This window comes from Doryrhamphus excisus, chromosome 1, assembly GCF_030265055.1.
Source record: "Doryrhamphus excisus isolate RoL2022-K1 chromosome 1, RoL_Dexc_1.0, whole genome shotgun sequence".
NCBI classification, from domain to species: domain Eukaryota; kingdom Metazoa; phylum Chordata; class Actinopteri; order Syngnathiformes; family Syngnathidae; genus Doryrhamphus; species Doryrhamphus excisus.
This window is the reverse complement of record NC_080466.1, coordinates 2,796,686-2,818,161: the sequence shown is the minus strand read 5'-3', so window position 1 is coordinate 2,818,161 and position 21,476 is coordinate 2,796,686. Positions and strand designations below refer to the sequence as shown.

At 39.7% G+C, this 21,476-nt stretch overlaps 1 protein-coding gene across 3 annotated transcripts; it reads left to right on the top strand.

Annotated features, from left to right (window-relative positions):
* The first annotated feature begins 164 nt into the window (after window positions 1–164).
* LOC131139322 (ral guanine nucleotide dissociation stimulator-like 1) lies at window positions 165–19,315 on the top strand. 3 transcript variants are annotated; one of them, XM_058088840.1, is made up of 18 exons: window positions 165–487; window positions 1,824–2,082; window positions 6,502–6,791; window positions 7,988–8,032; window positions 9,050–9,219; window positions 10,360–10,502; window positions 10,590–10,901; window positions 11,003–11,106; window positions 12,323–12,407; window positions 13,295–13,363; window positions 14,248–14,328; window positions 14,425–14,457; window positions 14,544–14,665; window positions 14,753–14,848; window positions 16,052–16,178; window positions 16,290–16,541; window positions 17,492–17,606; window positions 17,682–19,315. In XM_058088840.1, exons 2-18 carry the CDS (start codon window positions 1,894–1,896, stop codon window positions 17,831–17,833), a joined length of 2,385 nt encoding a protein of 794 aa, XP_057944823.1. In that variant the 5' UTR covers window positions 165–487; window positions 1,824–1,893; the 3' UTR covers window positions 17,834–19,315. The 3 variants fall into 3 exon arrangements, with proteins under 3 accessions (XP_057944823.1, XP_057944815.1, XP_057944830.1); XM_058088832.1 differs by having other exon boundaries at window positions 14,245–14,328; XM_058088847.1 differs by lacking the exons at window positions 165–487; window positions 1,824–2,082 and adding an exon at window positions 5,433–5,651 and having other exon boundaries at window positions 14,245–14,328.
* Window positions 19,316–21,476: the final 2,161 nt, after the last annotated feature.

Sequence of the window (21,476 nt, the reverse complement as noted above, 5' to 3'; positions counted from 1 at the left end):
ATATTTTGAACCTTAATTGAATGAAAATTAATTGAAAAATGAATAAATACAACTCATTTGATAGTGTAGAAGAACAATACGACTAAAGTCCCGAATCAATACTGATACTATAAATGGAATCACTATTTGAATCGATCCACCCGCCTCAACTACTACCACTACTACTTGGTGTAGCACAGAAATTAGCGTTTGTGTGTTCGAAACATGCAATACAATACATCCGCATTGTGCTTTTGAAATGACGCTTGACTTGAATCCACGATATGTGATTAAGATGGACAGCCACTGCTTGTTCTTCACATTTTAATGAGGAATGACGCCATATGAAGGGGAGCATGATGATGATATTGATGATGTAGGCAAGCAGGGAGGAGTATGGGAGGCCATTCCAGCACTGAGCATCATCACCCACCCACAGTCTAAACACGACACTCCACAGTCGTCCTCTCCATACAGGATCCACCAGAAGTTGATTCGACAAACAAATGTAAGTTGCCGGCATGTTTTATTTCATTTTTGAATGCCGCTTTAATTTACACAAATGTATCAGTAACTAAAATGTGTACTCTTTACATTTGAACAGACATAATAGTTGTGTACTATTTGAATGAATGATTAGAAGTAAACCTAATCTGATGAAACACGTGTCGATTATTTGCAAACATTACTGCAAAATCTAACACTGGGAAGTTAATGTTTTATTAAAAGAGGTCCTAAACTTAAGTTAGTAATAAAACTATATTAATTAAGTTGCTTTTCTCTCAGTAAAAGGTGAAACTTAACTGTATGTTATGCAGATAAGTTCAAAATCATGCACAGAAAAGATGTGATCATGAGAAAATCATGCTGCTGATGAATACACCAGCATTCCAGTCTTCACTTTATTTTCTTTGCTATTTCAGCTCTGCAACAACATGTAATGTACAAGTATTTTGCATCCAATTAATCTACCAATCACTTGTTTTTATGAAATGATTTATAATAAAGTAGTTGCTGAAGCCTCTCAGAACAATATGCGTTCAAAAGAGTAATATATTTGTGATTGATTTTGAATAAACGTTGAACTAAAGCAGAGAATCGTGTTAGGAATAGTGCCGCACTCTTTTTTTCACACTATTTGAAATGGTGATGAATTGAATGATTAGAACTAAACCTAATCTGATAAAACACGTGTCGATTATCTGCAAACATTACTGCAAAATCTAACACTGGGAAGTTCATGTTTTATTAAAAGAGGTCCTAAATTAAAGTTAGTAATAAAACTATCAATAAAACTACCAATCACTTGTTTATATGAAATTATTTCTAATAAAGGGGCGGCACGGTGGGCGAGTGGTTAGCGCGCAGACCTCACAGCTAGGAGACCAGGGTTCAATCCCACCCTCGGGCATCTCTGTGTAGAGTTTGCATGTTCTCCCCGTGCATGCGTGGGTTTTCTCCGGGTACTCCGGTTTCCTCCCACATTCAAAAACATGCTAGGTTAATTGGCGACTCCAAATTGTCCATAGGTATGAATGTGAGTGTGAATGGTTGTTTGTCTATATGTGCCCTGGGATTGGCTGGCGACCAGTCTAGGGTGTACCTCGCCTTACGCCAGAAGACAGCTGGGATAGGCTCCAGCACCCTCCGCGACCCTTGTGAGGAAAAGCGGTAGAAAATGAATGAATGATTTCTAATAAAGTAGTTGCTGAGTCCTCTCAGAACAATATGCGTTCAAAAGAGTAATATATTTGTGATTGATTTGGAATAAACGTTGAACTAAAGCAGAGAATCGTGTTTGGAATACTGCCGCGCTCTTTTTCACACTCTTCTCTCCGACACAGATGACGCAGCAGGTGTGGGCGAGATGTGCTGAGGCGAGCCGGCCTGTGTAGTGTCGACACCGTGTGGGAGATGAAGACGGTTCTTCCGGTGAGCGGAGGTAGTGATGGCGGGGAGTCCCACAGGCTCCGCTCAAAGGTAGGCAGGATGAAGAAGCTGCTCGGGCTGAGGCTGAATCGTTGCGTGGACGCCCATGTGGACACGGAACCTGGCGTGTGGCTTCGGAGCTTCCAGTTCTTGGATACCGATGGGCAGTGTGAGGTGAGCTTAAAGTGAAGCAACCAACTCTGAGGTGTGTGTTCAGTTCACAATGTCACATTGGCTATATTCAATTCAAGCTAAATGTTATCCATACTACAAATATATAGTGTATCCTGTATGTATGGGTGATTATCCTGAAAGGGGTGCTGAAGAGAGGAAGAGATAACAGACTACTACAGTTATTGGCAGCTCTAAGCAAGTAAAAATATACTGCAAGTACAAGGAATAAACACAGGAAACTGTCAAATAGTTTATTCGGATTTAATTGGTTAATTGGCAACTCCAAATTAGGTATGAATGTGAGTGTGAATGGTTGTTTGTCTATATGTGCCCTGTGATTGGCTGGTGACCTGTCCAGAGTGTATCCTGTTGTCACGAAATATACCAAAATGTGATATTTTCTTTGCAGTTTTACTTCATAAACAGAAGTACTTTGTTTTAATATGCATAAAAAACTTCAATTTTTACTTGCTATGTCCCACTTTTGGTACCCATTTTCAGGAGATTAGCCAATATAAATGAGAAATTGAGCTAAAATTCAGTGTTTTTCTTCTGGAACTCTCATTGTTGAGCCCCTTGAACGCAACTTTTATTTTTCACACACCTATTCTTATGGTGCCATGGTTTTTTTTCAGCTTAAGTAAGCAGTTAGAGTTACTTCCATGAAGTTATTTGGGAATAAACGTGTTATCCTCCTGTCACTTTGTCACCAGTCATGTGACTAATCGGGAATAATTGCAATCTTTTCTGCACTTTTGTTCCTATTAGCTGAAAAAAAAAAGGGTGCATGGGCAAACTTGAATACGTGATGCTTGTTTTGCTGCCATTCATGGGATGGAATCTCATTAGGCGAACAAAAAGCTCATTCTTGGACTCGGTGGTTGAGTGCCTAATTATGTTTGTCTTCTCTGTTCATTAGTGTGTTGATGCAGTCTACCGGCTCAGTTATGCACTACATGTAGTGTCATACAGTTATAAGATGAGTTTTTTAAAAAATAGTTTATTAAAGTTTGTTAGTTCACACAGAACTGTAACAAAGATGATGCCCGGGCAGTAATTGGTAATGTCACTTTAATAACAAACTCGACTCAGAAAAGTGAAATGCGTCAGATTTCAGCAAACGTTTTTATTATATATGTTAGCATAGACCAGGGGTGCTCATTAAGTCGATCGCGAGCTACCGGTCGATCGCGGAGGTGGTACTGGTCGATCGCTGGTCGATCGCGGCGTGACATTAAAAAAATATCATCCTCGCATCAATGCCGTCACTTGATTGATATACAGGGCAGCCATTCAGATGACAACTGAATGTTGCCCTTCGGGCGACCAATCAAATCAAACAACGTCTCTAAGTGCAGCAGAACTTACGATGTCAGCCTATCATCCATCCCCGTTACTTGATTGACATACAGGACAACCAATCAGATGACAACTGAATTTTGACCCTTAGGTCACCGCTCATGCGTAAACAACGATGCAAAGTGCTAAGCTAGTCGGCGAATTGCGAGATTTTAAGCCCTCGCTAAAGTTTATGGTCACTAAAATGAGTGAAGTAGCTGGACCAAGTAAAAAGGCAAAAACATATCACTTCCATACGGATATGGAATATTATGCGGATATTATGATACGGATATTATCCATGACTGATAAACATTTGGAAGTGTGCTTGAGGCTGGCTATCAGCAGCTACTGTCCGGACTATGCATCCCTGGCTGGTTCAATTCAGTGCAAGTCATCAAAGTAAACTCAGGTAATTACAAAAAATGTTAATAGTTAATTATGTGTGTTTTGCAATATTGGCTCATTTGGTTATGTAAGGTACATCAACATACATTGTACGTACAAACAATCCTCAATACATTTGAAAATAAATAGATGTTTTGCATTTTTGTAGTGGGTAGATCATTTTGACTCGGTCATTTTAAAAGTAGCTCGCATGCTGAAAAAGTGTGAGCACCCCTGGCATAGACATTTTACCATAGAATACCAAGATACTGCATGACTTCTGCCGTCATAAAAACATGAATTTCAACATATTCTGCGACATTCTGAAGCAGAGCATGATTCCCTCTCGTGGCAAATCGGGCCAGAGGGCGGAGTCAAAACACAATCAGTTCCGTTCAATTGCCTCAGTTGACTATTATGTCAACCCCTACAAAGGACACAGTCATCAGAGCACAAAGCCGATGTTACGCACGCAGATGGTAACATACCTTTTTCATGCAGTATGTACGTCCCCGCCCTGACACGAGGAACATAAGTGTCCCAACCGGATTCTTTCTAGGCAGCAGTGCTGAAATGATGCTTGCTTCATACCACCCTGTCACTGAACCTTGCCCTTTTTAAGATGAATTTCTCCCTCAATCTTCACTAATATACACTGTAAGGACGATTATTGTACTGCAAGGTGACTGTTGACATGGTGACCCTAATGGGTACAGTGTATTTGTAGTGAAGGTATTATTATTTAACTTCAAATTGTTCATAGTTGAGCATGAATAACTGTAGTAGTTGCTGGGGTCTCTTAAGTCAAAAGGTTGGCCTCTCGAAACAATATGCGTTCAAAAGAGCAATACGTTGCTAATACAATCTCTCAGTCACTCTGCATTACTATTTCCTCCCCATTCTTATGACTACGCACTCTCACCTGTTTATTGTCTATTGTGCAAAACACAAACAATGGAGATAAGAATGCAAGACAAAAGTCCAGATGTACTTATTATGCTGTCTAGAGGCGCTGGCCTAGATAAAATATTAGAATTCAAAGAAGTCAATTGAGGCCAATTTGAAATGAGCAAACAGTTTATTTGTACTTGTACACATAATTTGTGTTTTTACTCACTTTTTTGTCTGGGGAAAAAAGTGATTGAATAGTGACAACATATTTTCTCAGTATTTCTCAGTTATAGTTTTTTTCTCAGTCTCCATATAGTTTTTGCTGGAGCCTATCCCAGCTGTCTTTGGGCCAAGAGGTGGGGAACACCCTGGACTGGTGCCATGATGTTGATGAAAGTACACATTCCTATTACATATATTCACCAGAAGAGTGTACTACTCACAAACCACACCGAGTCGTGTTAATGTGAGTCATAGAATAAACACAGCGTAATCTGTTATCAGTTTTGATAATTTAAAAAAGCAAGATTTTTGAGTGGCGCTGGTTGAAAATTTATTTTATTTTACTGAAATGATGGTCAATTTTAAATTAACAAAGCAAGAATCGACGTTTTTGTAGTTTTTCCTACGTTTTACAACATAATATGCAAATGATATGCCAATTAAACAGTGACGTCATTGCTGACCTCCATTACAGCCAATAGCTACTTTTCTTACTGAAAGGTTCGCCACAAGGCTGCCAACACCTGTCACTCCTACCTCGCGCTGACTTCCTCATTTGGACACTACCTTCAACGCCTTTATTATTACCTATTTGCACCAGTAAACACATTTTTTAAAAAGACTGAACTAAGATGAAAGCATATATTTCATGGCTTGTAAACTATCCGAGGACAGACTCGACTCCTAACTGATCATCCGACGCCACAATGGGAGAGTGTCAGTTTGCACTGGTAAGTTAAGCTAACTGTCAATCGGCAACTGTGATTCATTGTCAAAAAAGGCTCTGTCGGTAAGACAATTATTCACGTAAATGCTAAAAAACGTGCTAAATCCACTACTGCCTGGTTACTATAGCGGTTTTATTGCTGATGCTTGTCACTTTTTTCTTCAGCGTACATCAGACGTGTCTACAGTACAGTGACCCTCAGCAGACAGTAAAAATTCAAATAGCGCAAAATGAAATATATTAGTATATTACACAAATTTTATTTATCACTTATAACACAAAATTAAAACGTGGGTGTCTTATTTTAACGGCTTAGCATACTGTATATTACATTGGAATGGTTTTAGCATATTTAATATACCAAAATGTGCCAACAGCGCCCCCTGTTGGCTTTAGCATGTCACGATCCTTTTGGGTGTGAATTTTGAGCTTTGACATTGTTCTTGTCTCATAACAACTTGTTTTTCTGTTTTGTCAATGCACACATTATTCATTGGACAAGTGGTGACAGTGCTGAACATTTAATACTCTTTTACGGTCCGGTCGTAGTCATGGTTTCAGGACGAGGCCACAAGCTGAATGACAAGAATTTGTCTAAATGTGTCAGTTTAAGCAATGTAATGAATGGGTCAGTTTGTCATGAGGTTTGTATCGCATATATGTGGCATTGTCACCGTAATTCAACCAAGCAGAAGGTTTAACTGAGGTCCTTTTTTTAAATTGAAGCCGACAATGATTGTATCCACAGCAAGTATCGGCAAAATATAGAAAAGCATGTTTTGTATTTCGATGTTTGTTATATACAGTGACATGTTTTGTATACACTAATATGAACTCTTGAATTTCCTCTCCAGGATCCAGTGCAGGAATGGGGGGAGGAGGAAGAAGATGGTGTTGTGTTTGGCATCACACTGCGTCGGGAGCCTGCCCTGCCAAGCTTGGACATGGCGGATGCCTGCGTGGGCTTCAGCAATTCCCAGTACCGCACAGTGAAGTTGCGCAGAGTTAAAGCCGGCACCCTTGAGCGACTGGTCACCCACCTGCTGGATCCCAAGCATCGGGAGCCTGACTACGTCCATGTTTTCCTGTCCACCTACAGAACCTTCACCTCTCCAAATAATTTCATTCAGCTACTCTTTCAGAGGTGAGACTTTTTTTCATGACATAAGGGTTAGATACAGTAGCTTTTCAACAATGAATGTTTGTAGCTCCCTGGTACCCTGGTAAGCCCTGAAATGGAACCCCCAAGGAAAAAACAAAGCTTTTAGAGGCAGAAATGGCAGAAACTTGACTCAACTGGGGAGCGCTGGAGCGAAAAGCCATAAGAATGGAGGATGAAATGGAGGATATTGGTCAGCCAATATCCACCCAAGTGGAGCAAATGATTTAAGTTAAATTAAATTTATAGTTTGAAATATTTCCCAGATTTTATTTTCCTTAACTTACTTGTTTTCTGGGTGACACGTGCTATCGCTGATGATATGTTATTTGACAAACAGTCACCCTCATACCAGCGATACTGGTGGCAACAGGCTTGCTGTCCATTCAAGGACACTCTTGAAACAGGACACACAGGATTCTGTGTAGGATGTTGTTAAATTTAATACCAACTGCGTAATATCTTCCTCATAAATCAATCTTGAATTAATTCCCATTCTTCCAAAACCACATGGTCTGCCATTATTGTTTTGTATGGAATGGAATGGCCTTTATTGTCATTATACAAGATGTACAACGAGATTGGAGAGCTTCTCCTTTCAGTGCAGTAGTCATATATACAATATATACAAGATATACAAAATATACACATAGTATTGCACAGGAGCAGACATATTGCAGATATATTAATTTTAGTGCAATGATAAATTTGGATGTCATAAAGTAAGACCACATTGTAACACGGGTGCGGTTTCATTGTTATGATGACACTTATTCCCGAGGGGGACATTTGTCTTTTGACACGCTCAAGGCCAATGTCGCTGCAGTCAGTAAGGAATCAGAGTGTTGCAGGACATTTCCGAAGAACAAACCGTCCTAGAGGATCAACACCTGGCTTCATTTATTACTGTTGTCACCATACACACTTCCGCAAGAAGATGTACAAATGCTACTTTGTACTTCACTTTAAATGTAAACTATCTACATTAAAGTAGTCTACTTGACTAACAATAGGTTGAGCCTGCACATCTTCAATAATGAATGTTAATAAGTTTAACAATGTACATAAACTGGCAACATGTGATGATGATAATGTCCAAAGTAAGCACCACTGCGTATTTTGTGAGAATAACAAAAATTGTGTTTTTGAACCTAATAGTGATTGTTTCCCTTTTCTCACAGAGATGACTCAAACACCAGTCATGATAAAATTGTCTCCTCGCAAAGGTGAGTGTACTTCTTAAATTCGACTTTGGCTTAAATTCACACTACACAAGCGTGAAGTGGCAAACCCTACATGTCTGCTCTGTTCATAGGCTCGCCAACTGATTCATAACATGTTTAGAAACACGGGACGGAGCTGATAAGGGCATGCACTTTGTCCCGTATTGCCATGAGAATCAAAACCAGTCTGTAAAATGTCAATGGCTTCAGTTTGACAGCTTGCCACAGGCTATGCCACTCGATGCCGGCGTGTCTGATCACTCCCCTGGACGTTCAACTTTTCTGGCATATTTGAACGTTTTTCCGATCTGTTATTCAACCTTACATTGGCGACAGCGAGCTAGCTTGCCAAAGTTATTCACCTAGCTTCTGGTCTTCTGACTCAAAATGTTTTTTTTTTTAAACAAGCAATGCAGCTGGTTTGGAGCTTGTTTTTGTCCCACGAATATCACATTCATGGGGTACATACTAACTGAACAGCTTTACTCTCTTGTTATTCTAATTATATCTTGTCTTCAAGACACTGGTAGTGTGTGATTGAGTAGCTCGTCAAAGGGTCAAAGAATATTTGATGATGATGGCCTGACATGTTGCCAGTCACTAATAAAACACAAATGGCTGACAGCTCTGATAATGATATTTGTTTATATAGTTTTATTATGTATAATTTTATCCTGTTAATTTTGTTATCTTGAGTTAAACAGTTTATTTCCCATCTATTCCCATTACTACAAAACATGCATCAAATTCAATTCAGGTTTGTGTCAAATAGTACAAATATCGTTTCAAACAAATAATGACCCAAAAAAAGCCGCCCAAATGTTGTTTTTTTTTATGCTTACCCATTCTCTAGGGACCCTTGGAATTAATTGTCCAACATTTCCCTGCATATGGCGCCATATACTGAATATCAAAACAAATAATTGGAATATGTACAATTAATCCATGTGATCGTTTATCTGAATTGGCAGCGTAAAACCCTGATTGGAGCATCCCTTCTTTTTCTCACCCTCTCTTCAGTGCTTTACTCCCAGTGATCAAAACATGGCTGATGGAATACAGCGCCGACTTCAATGAGCCTCCTCAGTTCCAGGCCCTGCGGCAGTTATGTGTTCACCTGCGACGTCGCCTCTGCTTTAGACGCTTGGCTCAGACTGCGGAGAGCCTTCTCAAGTCGCTCCAGGAACAAGGTACCAGGGTCTCATTATTTAGATTTCTGTACTTTAGAACTGGCTGTAACAGGCCATCTACGTATTCACCGTTACAGTTGGCATACAGCGCTTGCACAAGCTAATGAAATACCATGAAAAACTATCAATTTTGTTTTTGTTTTGGGATGTCACTGTTGGTGAGTCATTATGGAAGCGCATCTATGATGATGGGTATCTTTGAAGCTATACAGCAGGGGTCGGGAACCTTTTTGGCTTCGAGAGCCATGAAGGTATTTTCTATATTATATATATTTATATATTATAGATATTTTAAAATGTGTATCAGTGAGAGCCATACACATTTTTTTAAACATTGAATGCAATAAAATGTGTGCATTTTTATGTAAGACCAACAGTTTTAGATATAATGGGCTCTAATTACGTAGACCGGGCACACTACCCCACGCCAAGGGGGTGTGGCCAGCACACTTTAGTGAGCAGCGCAGTGTCTAACAATAAATCAAATACTTGCTGCCATTAATGCAACTTCTGCTGCTGCATGGTTTTGCACCGTACTCAGTATATTTCATTCTTTTGGCCATCTTCACCAGAAGGCTTGGTTCTGCAGCTTTAGCTAGGTGACTATTTGACTAAAGGAGGAAAGTTTACATTTACATCTTAATGACCGAGGTACACTACCGCATTACCCAGTAATAATCGAGTTTTGGTGTTTGACCTGGAAAATATCATGAAAGATAGATATGGTCGGCCGTATTGCAGTAGAAAATGGATGGACGGATTAAAATGCATAAGAAAGTTGTTGATTTTTAATATTTTTAACAGTGATTTCTGTGTTGTTTACTTTAAAATGTTAGCAAACATACATTTTTATTGTGGTAAATGCTTGAGAGCCAGATACAGTCATCAAAAGATGACTGTATGGCTCCCGAGCCATAGGTTCCCTACCTCTGCTATACAGTATGGCGCTGTGCCAGATATGTGTGCCCTATTAAGAGACCATGGAGTTACTTCTTTAACGCCTACAGGTCTGGTTACCATTACATTGTGCTGGTGTATCGAATGCTATGTTGTCAGGATGATGAATAATTGTCTTTTCACACTCTTTGCTTGACGTTTGACATTGTGTGTGTATGTCGTTCATATGTGTGTGTTTGATAGATTGCAGCCAGTCTGCATCAGTGGACGACACCGACTCACTGCAGCGGGACCACAGAGAGCTGCTCTGCAATGAGGAAGACAAACACATCTTTATGAACTTCCCTGTCAGGGACTTAGCGGAACAGCTCACCAGATTGGACATGGTGAATTTTCTCACCAGTCATTTCTGCCCCCCTTGTGAAATCGCTTATATTCAACCTTCTACCTGACTATTATTGTTTCTTTTACAGGAACTGTTTGTCCAAGTGGTGCCTTTCCACTGCCTGGGCTGTGTGTGGTCTCAACGGGACAAGAAGGAAAACCGGAATCTGGCACCAACCATCCGTGCCACCATCTCCCAGTTCAATGCCGTGACCAACCGTGTCATCACTTCACTGCTTTGCCCGTCCTCTCTGTGCCCCTCCACTTCCTCTCCAATCTCATCACCTGGCTCCTCTTTGAGGTTCCTTTACCCTTTGAGTGGTCCAGGTTCACCTCAGCCCCCTCACACCAGTCCTTCCCGTAGAGCATGCATCATTGAGTGGTGGATCAGTGTTGCACAGGTCAGTATAGTGGGGGGGGGCAAGTGAGTGCCATAAATGTTTATTTTCAAAGGGACAGAAGCTTATGGTGATTTTTCTTTCCTCATACTGGACTCATGCAGGAGTGCAGGCGATTGAAGAATTTTTCTTCCTTGCGGGCCATCCTCTCAGCCCTGCAGTCCAACGCTGTGTACCGCCTCAAGAAGACCTGGGCGGCTGTCAGCAAGTAAGCTGCTTGCAAAACACACCCTGGGGTTCATCTATGGATTTTGCACAGCGTAAACACAACACATAAACAGACAAAGCGGATTGATTTGATTGGAGTTCTCCAGAAGTATTGAAACATTGAGGTCAATTCTCTTATTTTTGATGAATATGATTTCAGCTTGTATTTCCATCTGGATTGGATGCACAACGTAGAAGATAGTACCTTTTCTTTTTTTATAGGTTGATAGGTTTTGCCTTTGTAGACTGCATTCAGAAGTAAAAACAACATGAAAACCAGAGGATGGGAAAACATCCATCCTTTTTCTATACTGCTCGTCCTCACTAGTTCCAGGTAGGCTGGGGCCGGTTACTGGTTTCAAGATATGCAACAATATGAAAAAGTCACGGTTTCAAAACTGCTAAAATTGTCCGTCAGTTGTTTGGCCAGTCATCCCGGCCATTTTGTAGTTCATATTTCCCAGCTTCACTCTATCACAGTTTTGAAAATATATTAATTAATAAATTGCAGCAGGTTCGAATTATCTCACAACAGCACAGCCTCCTTGGCGTAGGTTATTGCAAACCTTTGCCCCTCAAAACCCGATTACAGTAAACCTCGGATATATCGGACTCGGATATATCGGAAATTCGCTCACAACGGACAGATAAAAAAGAACCGATTTTTCTGTAATGCATTTCCAATAAAAATTCATTGCATATATCGGATTTTTTATAACCGATTTCGCCTATTTCGGACAAAATCTCCAGTCCAGTTCCAATGCATTTCCATTAAATTTCCCTTGCATATATCGGATGGCCGCATCGTGGCGCTCCGATTCGCCGAATCGTGACAGGCCGCTATACGACGTCATTTGCAGCGTTGCCACGGCCTAGCTTAATTAACAATTTGTTATGCTCAGAGTGCAATAAAGTGAAATTCTCATTACCTTACGTCTCTTTTCATTGCCCAGTCCAGGTACATTGGAAACATAAACCTATTGGAAGTGCCTTTTTATAACGGATAAAATCCGATATATGCGTAAAACGGACATTTTACGGTATACGCATATAACGGATTTCGCTTATATCGGACAAAACCAGTGGGAACAATTGAATCCGATATATCCGAGGTTTACTGTATTTCCATTTTCAGCTAAGGTTGCGCAGATTATGTCAAAGGACGTACCGTAAAGGCCATTCTGATTCCGATGGACAAAATTAACATTTGTTTACAGGGGAAGCATGGCCGCCTTTGACCATCTGTGTGAGACGTTTCCTGATGAGAACTGCGTGCTGGCCACCAGAGAGATCAAGAAAGAGGTAGTAACACTGTGACCTTGGATAGCTATAAGAATGGCGCTTTTTTGTTGTGGTTTTAAAAATATATAGATTTTTCGGTTTGTTTTTCTGCCTGTTGACATGCTAGCCGGTGGTGCTTTTCTAATTCTAGAAAATACGTAGAATTATGAACCAATTGCATGTTTGTCACACTCCCGTAAATGTTCCATATCATCAAATACACTAGTCATTACAACAGAAAATGCAGTTTTTAAATGAAACTTTTAAATATTAAGGGAGAAAAATCCAAACCTATATGGCCCTGTGTGGAAAAAGTGATTGCGCCCTAAAATTAATAACTGGTTGGGCCACCTTTAGCCGCAACAACTGCAATCAACCGTCTCTTACAGCGCTTTGTAATTCAGCCACATTGGAGGTTTTTCCAGTCCAATTTGACTAGGCCACTCCAAAGCAGCAGTCACTTTTTCACACAGCGCCATGTAGATTTTGATTTTTTCTTCCTTAAAAATAAAAAGTTTAATAAAAAAAACTGTATTTGTGTTCAATTCTGTTTTCAGCGCCTAATATATAATTTTGTTTGATGATCTGAAACATTTAAGTGTGACAAACATGAAAAAAAAAAAGAAATCAAGGGGGCCAAAAACACTTTTCACACCACTGCATGCTGGTGTATTTAGCGAGGACAGCCTTTATCAGCAGCCAATAAAATAACCAAGACTGCAAACATTGGGTGTGAGTCCCTTTCCTGTCCGAGACAGACACCTTTTTCTAAACTGTCAGCAGAGGGCTCAACCAAGGACGTTTATGTAATATAGGTCTGCTGTGCTGTCATGTGCTCCATGCAGCACTCACTGTCACATGGACATTCTTACACCCGAAGTTGACTCGTTACTGTGTTTTTTCTACAGGATGGGATTCAGTCAGAGGGTTGCATTACTCCCAGCTCAAAATCACCACCTTTCTGTTCCAAACAAATGGTGAGGGACAATTCTTCACCAAAATGAATGAATGTTGACCTGAGTCACTAAAGTCGGATGTGTTTATCCTATACACTTTTTCACATAATGACAAATTGGTTATGGCTAGGCGGCACGGCGGTGGAGTGGTTAGCGCGCAGACCTCACAGCTAGGAGACCAGGGTTCAATTCCACCCTCGGCCATCTCTGTGTGGAGTTTGCATGTTCTCCCCGTGCATGCGTGGGTTTTTTCCGGGTACTCCGGTTTCCTCCCACATTCCAAAAACATGCTAGGTTAATTAGCGACTCCAAATTATCCATAGGTATGAATGTGAGTGTGAATGGTTGTTTGTCTATATGTGCCCTGTGATTGGCTGGCGACCAGTCCAGGGTGTCCCCCGCCTCTCGCCCAAAGACAGCTGGGATAGGCTCCAGCACCTCCCACGACCCTCGTGAGGAAAAGCGGTAGAAAATGAATGAAATTAATGGTTATGGCTAACATACGAAGCAATCACACGGTCTACAAAGTTTATTTTTTTTTATTTGATCTAGCAGGGAGATAGATAGATAGATAGATAGATAGATAGATAGATAGACTCCCTTTATTGTCATTGCACAAAAACACAGTAGTGAAATTGCCAACGAAATGTCGTTGCCTGGCTACCATATAACAACAGACACAAAAGAAGATAAGTAATAATAAATAATAATAATAATAATAATGTGGAGAATAAATAGATAGAATAGACACCAAATATGAACAACATAATGTAAAGTGCAGCGTGAACAGTAAATTGCCCAAATAATTTAAATAATATAAATAAATAATAATAGCGTAAGTAAAGGTAGAGGGGCTTATTTGGCATTGTATGTTAAGTTAACTTTGTCTTTCACCTTGAAAGCAGAAAGGTGGTATCATACCTTACCTGGGCTCTTACCTGACTATGCTCATGATGCTGGACACAGCTTTCACTGACACTGTGGAGGTGAGTAAAAACTACACACACAAACCCCACTGCTAGTAGTACTTATCATGTGTACATGCATTTGTTTAAGTCCTCTTTTTTCTCTTCTATCCAAAGGGTGGACTGATCAACTTTGAGAAGCGCAGGCGGGTAAGTACAGCCCCCTAGTGGCAGCTCATTTAAATGCCCTTTTTTTTCCAACTTGATTTTATTCCCTTCTGTCCTGTGTGCTTCAGGAGTTTGAGATTCTCGCTCAGATTCGACAGCTTCAAGCTTCCTGTTCCCACTACCAACTTCCCGTCGACCCTCACATCACCAACTGGCTGGAGACACACACACTCCTCACCGATCAGGAGAGGTTAGAACGCCGTTTGTGTGTCAGTTACATTGCTAAGGAAACAACTGTGGCGGCAGCATAGCGTTGATTAAGCATCTTGTTTTTAAGCTACGAACTGTCTCGTGAGCTGGAACCTCCTATTGATCCTTGTCCCAGCTCCCCCAACCTGTGGAGCAGTCGACTGCTGACTAAGAAGCTCACTTCGTAAGTATGACAATATTTAGAAATACAGTAAAGTCTCGTTATATCGATATTGTCGGGAGTCGGAAAAAATATCGATATAACCGGACTGTCGATATATCCGATCCTGCGCCGAACTGCATTAAAAGTGGGCAATAATGCACACGACAGCTTAAATCAATCTTTGCTTAAGGATTTCAATACCAAAAAAGAACACGGCGAACGGCTGCTTCCAGTCAACTTTATTTTTCACACTTCCACCACCAGAGCACAGCACACACACCGATTCCCGCACTTCCTGGTTCACAGGTCATGCTCAACCCGCCCCACATAGCTGGCCAAACACATGCCTGCAACAGAAGAACCAACTGCGTTCGTGGTTTCTCTCGTGTGTATAGAATAAAAAGATATCTGAATACAACACAATTAAATACATGTATTTGTACGCTTGTGTCTTCGTTGGAATAGGTGTGTATGCTATGTCAGTTGGTTCTTCTGTTGCAGGCATGTGTTTGGCCAGCTATGTGGGGCGGGTTGAGCATGACCTGTGAACCAGGAAGTGCGGGAATCGGTGTGTGTGCTGCGCTCTGGTGGTGGAAGTGTGAAAAATAAAGTTGACTGGAAGCAGCCGTTCGCCGTGTTCTTTTTTGGTATTGAAATCCTTAAGCAAAGATTGATTTAAGCTGCTTTTGTATCGATATAAGCAGACCAAATTGGCTGGCGGGAGATGAAAAGGACATCGTAGTAACCGGGTATCGTACTAACGGAACTAATTATATCATAAAAGACTAGAAATTTGCCGGGAAATGAAAATAGTATCGTAATAAGCAGTAATTCGTTATAACCGATATCGATATAACGAGACTTTACTGTACATTACAAAAATATTCAAAACTTAAAAAAACAAATCCAGGATTCTATTTTGCAATGCAATTGCAACTGGTACATACAACTGGATTGAATGAATTTGACAGAAAATGTTTTTCAGTTAAGAAAAAGTAAATAAATGGGACTAAGAAATGTAGAAAACATGTTTTTAACAAAGCGAAATTTGTTGTTTTTTTTGGTTAATCTCTAACTGACTAACATGAATTACAGTATATTAACAAAAACAACTCCTTTGGAGTCTGACGCCGCCATGAACCTCACTGAACATCACATGTTGGTATCATTCTTGAACCGATATGGTCACGTGTATTTAAAAATACCTTTCGGCTCGGTGTGCAGATTGCGCAAAAGCAGCGACAGTTCTCTGGAGAAGACTCACGCCGACCAGATCAGCGTGTCATCTTCCAGCTCCAGCAGCTCAGACATGGACGACCTCAGCGCCTCCCCACTCGGACTCAAACTCAAGGTGTGAATTTTTTTTTATTACTTCAAGTACACACACACATTGTACTGCATTACAGTCATCACAATTCAGCCTCTCCAGAACGAAATGTTTAACATTGTACCTCGTCCATAGTCCCTCTCCAGCTCTCTGCACAACGTCACCGAGGGCTACGCTTCCATGTCCTCCTCCTCCAGTCTCTGCAGCTCCCCCTGCAGCTCCTCTCACCCGGACCTGAGTTGCTCCTCCATGGCGCCTAGCCCCGACTCCCCCGGTATCTCCACGCTGTCTGTGCTGCCAGTCTACAACAAACAGCTTGCTGACTCGTGCATCATCAGAGTCAGCGTGGAGTGCGTCAGCAATGGCAATGTCTACAAAAGCATTCTGGTAAGCAAGCACATGTTCACATTGACAAAAATATTGCTTGCACTATTTTGGTTACATTTTTTCTGTAACGTAATCATGTAGTTACAAAATTGTACAAATTTTTCACTCCTTTACATTACTGTGCAGTAAAACAGGAAATATTAGCAACTAACAATAGTCTGTGTATTATCCTTTATGACCCAGAAAGACCGATGAAGCGGCTCCAAATAACCCAATCAAAGAGATATTTTTCTCCATTGAACAGGGGCTCACAATAGCGAACAAGCTATAGCAGTAATACTGAATTCAACCTAAATTACAGGATGTCTTTGAGCGCTCATAATAACACGGTTAAAGTGTGATGCTAAGGTTCGGCTACTGTAAAGAAGCTAGTGTTACAATTGGTAAATAGATATTTAGACATGCGTGGTGTCTTTTAGCTTGATTTAATTTTATAAATTTAAACACAATTTATGTCTTCTCTGTGTTCGTGTATGTGTTGCGTGAAAGATTCAGTATTCCAGTATTGTAGTCTTATCTGTGCAGCATGGAAATCTAGAAGGTGCATTTCAGGACTGTCAAATAGCTGTTGGCATATTCAAAATTCGAACATTGTACATTCAAAAACTAAGGGATTTCTAACTATGTTATTTTTGAATAAAATACTGTCCTGTATTTCCAAAATTTATATCCCTATACATAAAATGTTATGCATGCGTATCGAATCATTTACTATAAAGAGATTTACATCTCTACGCTATAGATAAAAACAGAAGATGTGGACTTTGATGGATTTGAGGGAGAAGATTAATTAAAAAAAATACACTGAGCGTGTTGTGTACAGGGAGTGTGTAGACTAAAGTTCAACTAAACTTGCTGTTTAAGTACAGAAATAGACGCCATATTTGAGACTGTACCTTATGGTGTAGAAAATGGGGTATATCCTTGTGATGTTTGTTTTTGTCCCTCAGCTGACCAGCCAGGATCACACACCTCAGGTCATTCAGAGAGCTCTTGACAAACACAACCTTGGCAATTTCAACTGTCAGGATTTCAGCCTCTGCCAGATGCTCAACAACGGAAAAGGTAAAATATACTCAATACATGAAATATAGAAATGGCATAGATAACACTGTATGATTTTTCATTTTTGTGATTCAGAGCTCCACATTCCTGACAAAGCCAACGTTTATTACGCTATGTGTACGAAAGCCAACTATGACTTTGTCCTGCACCAACGCTGGAGAAGCCACGGTAGACATCAGGGCTCCTCCTCCAAGCCCTGGAGCGCAACCCAGGTTCCGCCACACTAAGTGAAAGGCATGCGTCCTAGCTAAAACAGAAAACCACACCCCAAAACAAAAACAACCTGTTCTGGATCTTTTCTTCTCGACTATTTTTCATGGATTGGAAGAACAGAACATGGATTAAAAGTACACACAGTGCTTGAATGAATGGATGTTGGTGCAACTTCCTAAACCTTCACTGCAGCTTCATCCAAGCAACCATGGTAACGCCAGAACTGCGTCACCTCAGCAAGCTTTAGGCTGTCTTTGTAAGGATGGATCAGACTGGACCTTTTTGCACAGGTACACTCAAGTATTCTCTCAAGAGGACAGGAAGTAGAAGCGCTCTGAGACATAGCTCACAAGGCAATGTGCAATATCTGCACGCTTTCTTCGGATTTTAATATTTAGTCACCTGTCTTTCTTTTTAAATGTTAATTTATCAACTAAACTCTCATGTTGACGTCAGTATTCTGATTCACAGCATTATTTGTTTTAACTATGTATTTGAAATCTCCATGAGACAGTTTTAGTACAAAGTCAATGTTGAAGTTCATGTGTGCCATTGTCACATGAAGGAGACCATGTGGATGATCAAGGTCGTCCGTTCAATATGAAGAACGGTTCTCGTATGTGAAAGTGCAAGTGTCCGAGTATGTGTGTTGACATGTCAAATGATGCGGAAGTGGAATCAGTGCACCGTGATTCACATCGCTGGTCAGCGTTGTGTTGTGTGCACGGGTCAACACGGGGTCAGGCTTGACAATGACTCATGTGGAAGAGCTAGAAATGAAACAGGAAGTTGTTTTGTTTCTCTCCTGTCTGTGTTTTATATATGTAGTGACGTCATATGTGTTACTGTTTGCACATCTTTTTATTTAAGGTCATCAAATGATATACATTTTTATCTATGCACTTACTGTTTTGATGTTAATATGAAACATCTGCTAATAAAGACATTTTATTATTTATCATAATGCTGGGAATGGAATTTGAAATTAGGTCAAAGTGCAACATTTTTTTATTGAGCCTCTGAAAATCTCATTGTTGGATTATGAGAACACTACGGTTGTCAAATGATTAATGTTTTCAGTTAGTTTAATCACCATTTGCAACTGTTTGAAATATGTCCATTTTATGAACAGAAATATTATTGATATTGGTATTCTTGAACAGCTCCAAATGACCTGAAAATGAATCTCAAGCTGCAAATACACACAAAGTCTCTTTAACGGTAGCACAACATTTGAATCACACTGTAAACGGGTTATTATGAGGTGTTGTGTTCAAAGACACTGCGTAATTTAAGTACAGTTTCCATTTTGAATGTATTTTGAGGGATTTCTGAGCATACTTAGGCGCTGATAAGAATGTCCACTTAGTCCTTTATTTTATGACAAGCAAATGTTATGCAAAACCTGAAGGTGTTATGCGCTAAAAGCAATAAATTAGAACCCAAACGCATGGAAATGAATGTCTATCATTAAACACATGATTGATAAACAAAACGCTAGTTTTTTTGCTTATCGAAAACTATAAGTGCACTCACAACCCCATTGGAAAACAGACGAGGTCATTATATATAACAGTATAACAACAAAATAGTAAATAACAACAAATAACACTGAGTCATCTTACCAAAATCACTTTACTAACAACAATAAACTGATCATGTACTCGAAAGGACCTCAGAAATATGCAAACATGTGTCAATACAAGTTTTGAAATGAAAAACAACTCTTTTTTTTCCCCCATAATGCATTACATCCGAGTAACCATTCATTGGGGCACTGCAATGACTTTAGCCTCCCACTGGGCTCCGGGTCTTCTGGCTCCCTCTAGTGGACCAAGGCAATATTGCAGTGCCAGCCACCATTTTTTATGCTCCTTGTCCTCCAAAGAAATTGTTTTCTCAAACAAAATGGGGGAAAGGATCCCCGTTTTTTAACTTGTGTTTACACATGTTTGACGGCCATTACTGTCCTTCAATAATAATTTTAAAAAATCAAACGTCTTCTGCGAGGGAAGGGCTTCAAAAAAACCTTCATATTAAATGATCACATGAGAAAGTGTGTCCAAACGTTTGACTGAATCTGTATTTCCTTTTGTTTTTCAGAATAAAACGATATCTGTGTGTGCTTCTTCTCCACAAACATTACATCTGTCATATACGAGGGACAGTGAATGTGTCTTAATTATAATAACAACACGGACAAATGACATTTCATGAATGTATGCTGTTGCTGTTGGTGACAGTGAAAGCAACATCAATTTCATGTTAGCAGGTGTGACTGCTCACGTGATGTCTACACGCTTCCAGTTAGTCACGATGACGTCATCAGGAGGTTAAAGACTTTGACCACAAGAGGGCGCAATCTACCGTAGTATGGCTTTCCATGCGGGCAAAAGTAGGAAGAGATGAGCTAGTCGATACTAGCCTGATAGTGAGCGATATTCTCTTCTGTGTTTATTTTTTTTTTTTTTTACAAATATCTGTGTACTTCCAAGAAGTATTCTGGCAAAATTAAGTCGAGTCGTAATGTTCTTTTTGTTCAGCAGTAGTTTTGGTCTTGGAACGTGTGTGTGTGCTGTAACAGCAGACAGATGGGCTAAACTAAATGGGTTAATCCACTTAATGACTGCAGGTTAATTACCTCACTCATCTTGTTGTTGTTTGTCTGCCTTGAGGGTCGACATGATTAGTCATACCTAATCAATCGGACCCATACATGATGGAGTCAAAGGTCCAACTCAGTTTGTTCCCAATATAATATAATGGAAGGTGCTTGTCAATGCCGTCCTTTCATAGAGAGGAAAAGTTGGCGTATTTAGAGCAGCTTTTTATCAACAAGTCAAATGCATGACATATGTACGTATATTGTATGCTCTGCTGAATGAATGAATGAATGAATGAATGAATGGATGATCTTGACTGCCAAGATGGTGGATTATATACCCAAGCTCAACAGAAGGCATTCTGACTTTTACAACAAAGTATCCTTTTCCTGGAGAAGGATCGGGTTCATTTTTTGTCTTTGAGTATTTTGAAAAGTGCTATACAAATGAAATGTATTATTATTATTATTATTATTATTATTATTATTATTATTATTATTATTATTGTTGTTGTTGTTGTTGTTGTTGTTGTTATTATTTTTATTTTTATTTTTATTTTTATTTTTATTTTTATTTTTATTTTTATTTTTATTTTTATTTTTATTTTTATTTTTATTTTTATTTTTATTTTTATTTTTATTTTTATTATAAATAATAATGTTAATATTATTATTATTATTATTATGTACTTCATAGACACCTAAAAGAAAATGTCGCCGGTCCTGAGCTGGAGGATCTGATTGGCTGTCCGTCAAGACAAGGGATGATTTTCGGCCCAAATTACGGGGGAACAAGGGGAACTGCACTTTTTTTTTTTTTTAATCTTGCTCATCATTCACAATCCTTATGTGAAACATGAACACATATTTCTTTCCTTTTTCTGTGCATTATAAGCGAAAACATGTCAATTTCAGCTAGCTTACAATGCTGTCATTGGAATACACCACTTTTCCACTATGAAGCCCGATAAAAAAAAACTAAACCATGGTTTGATATACATGATATGCTACTACACTGATAATAACATGTACTTGTTGCAGTATCTTGCTTTATT

Bases quoted from the DNA above. Each gene is read 5' to 3' on its own strand.
- LOC131139322 (XM_058088832.1), top strand. From the start codon at position 1,894: ATGAAGACGGTTCTTCCGGTGAGCGGAGGTAGTGATGGCGGGGAGTCC. The intron at 10,503-10,589 runs GTGAATTTTCTC...TTTCTTTTACAG, and splicing joins AGCTCACCAGATTGGACATG to GAACTGTTTGTCCAAGTGGT. The intron at 17,607-17,681 runs GTAAAATATACT...TTTGTGATTCAG, and splicing joins GATGCTCAACAACGGAAAAG to AGCTCCACATTCCTGACAAA.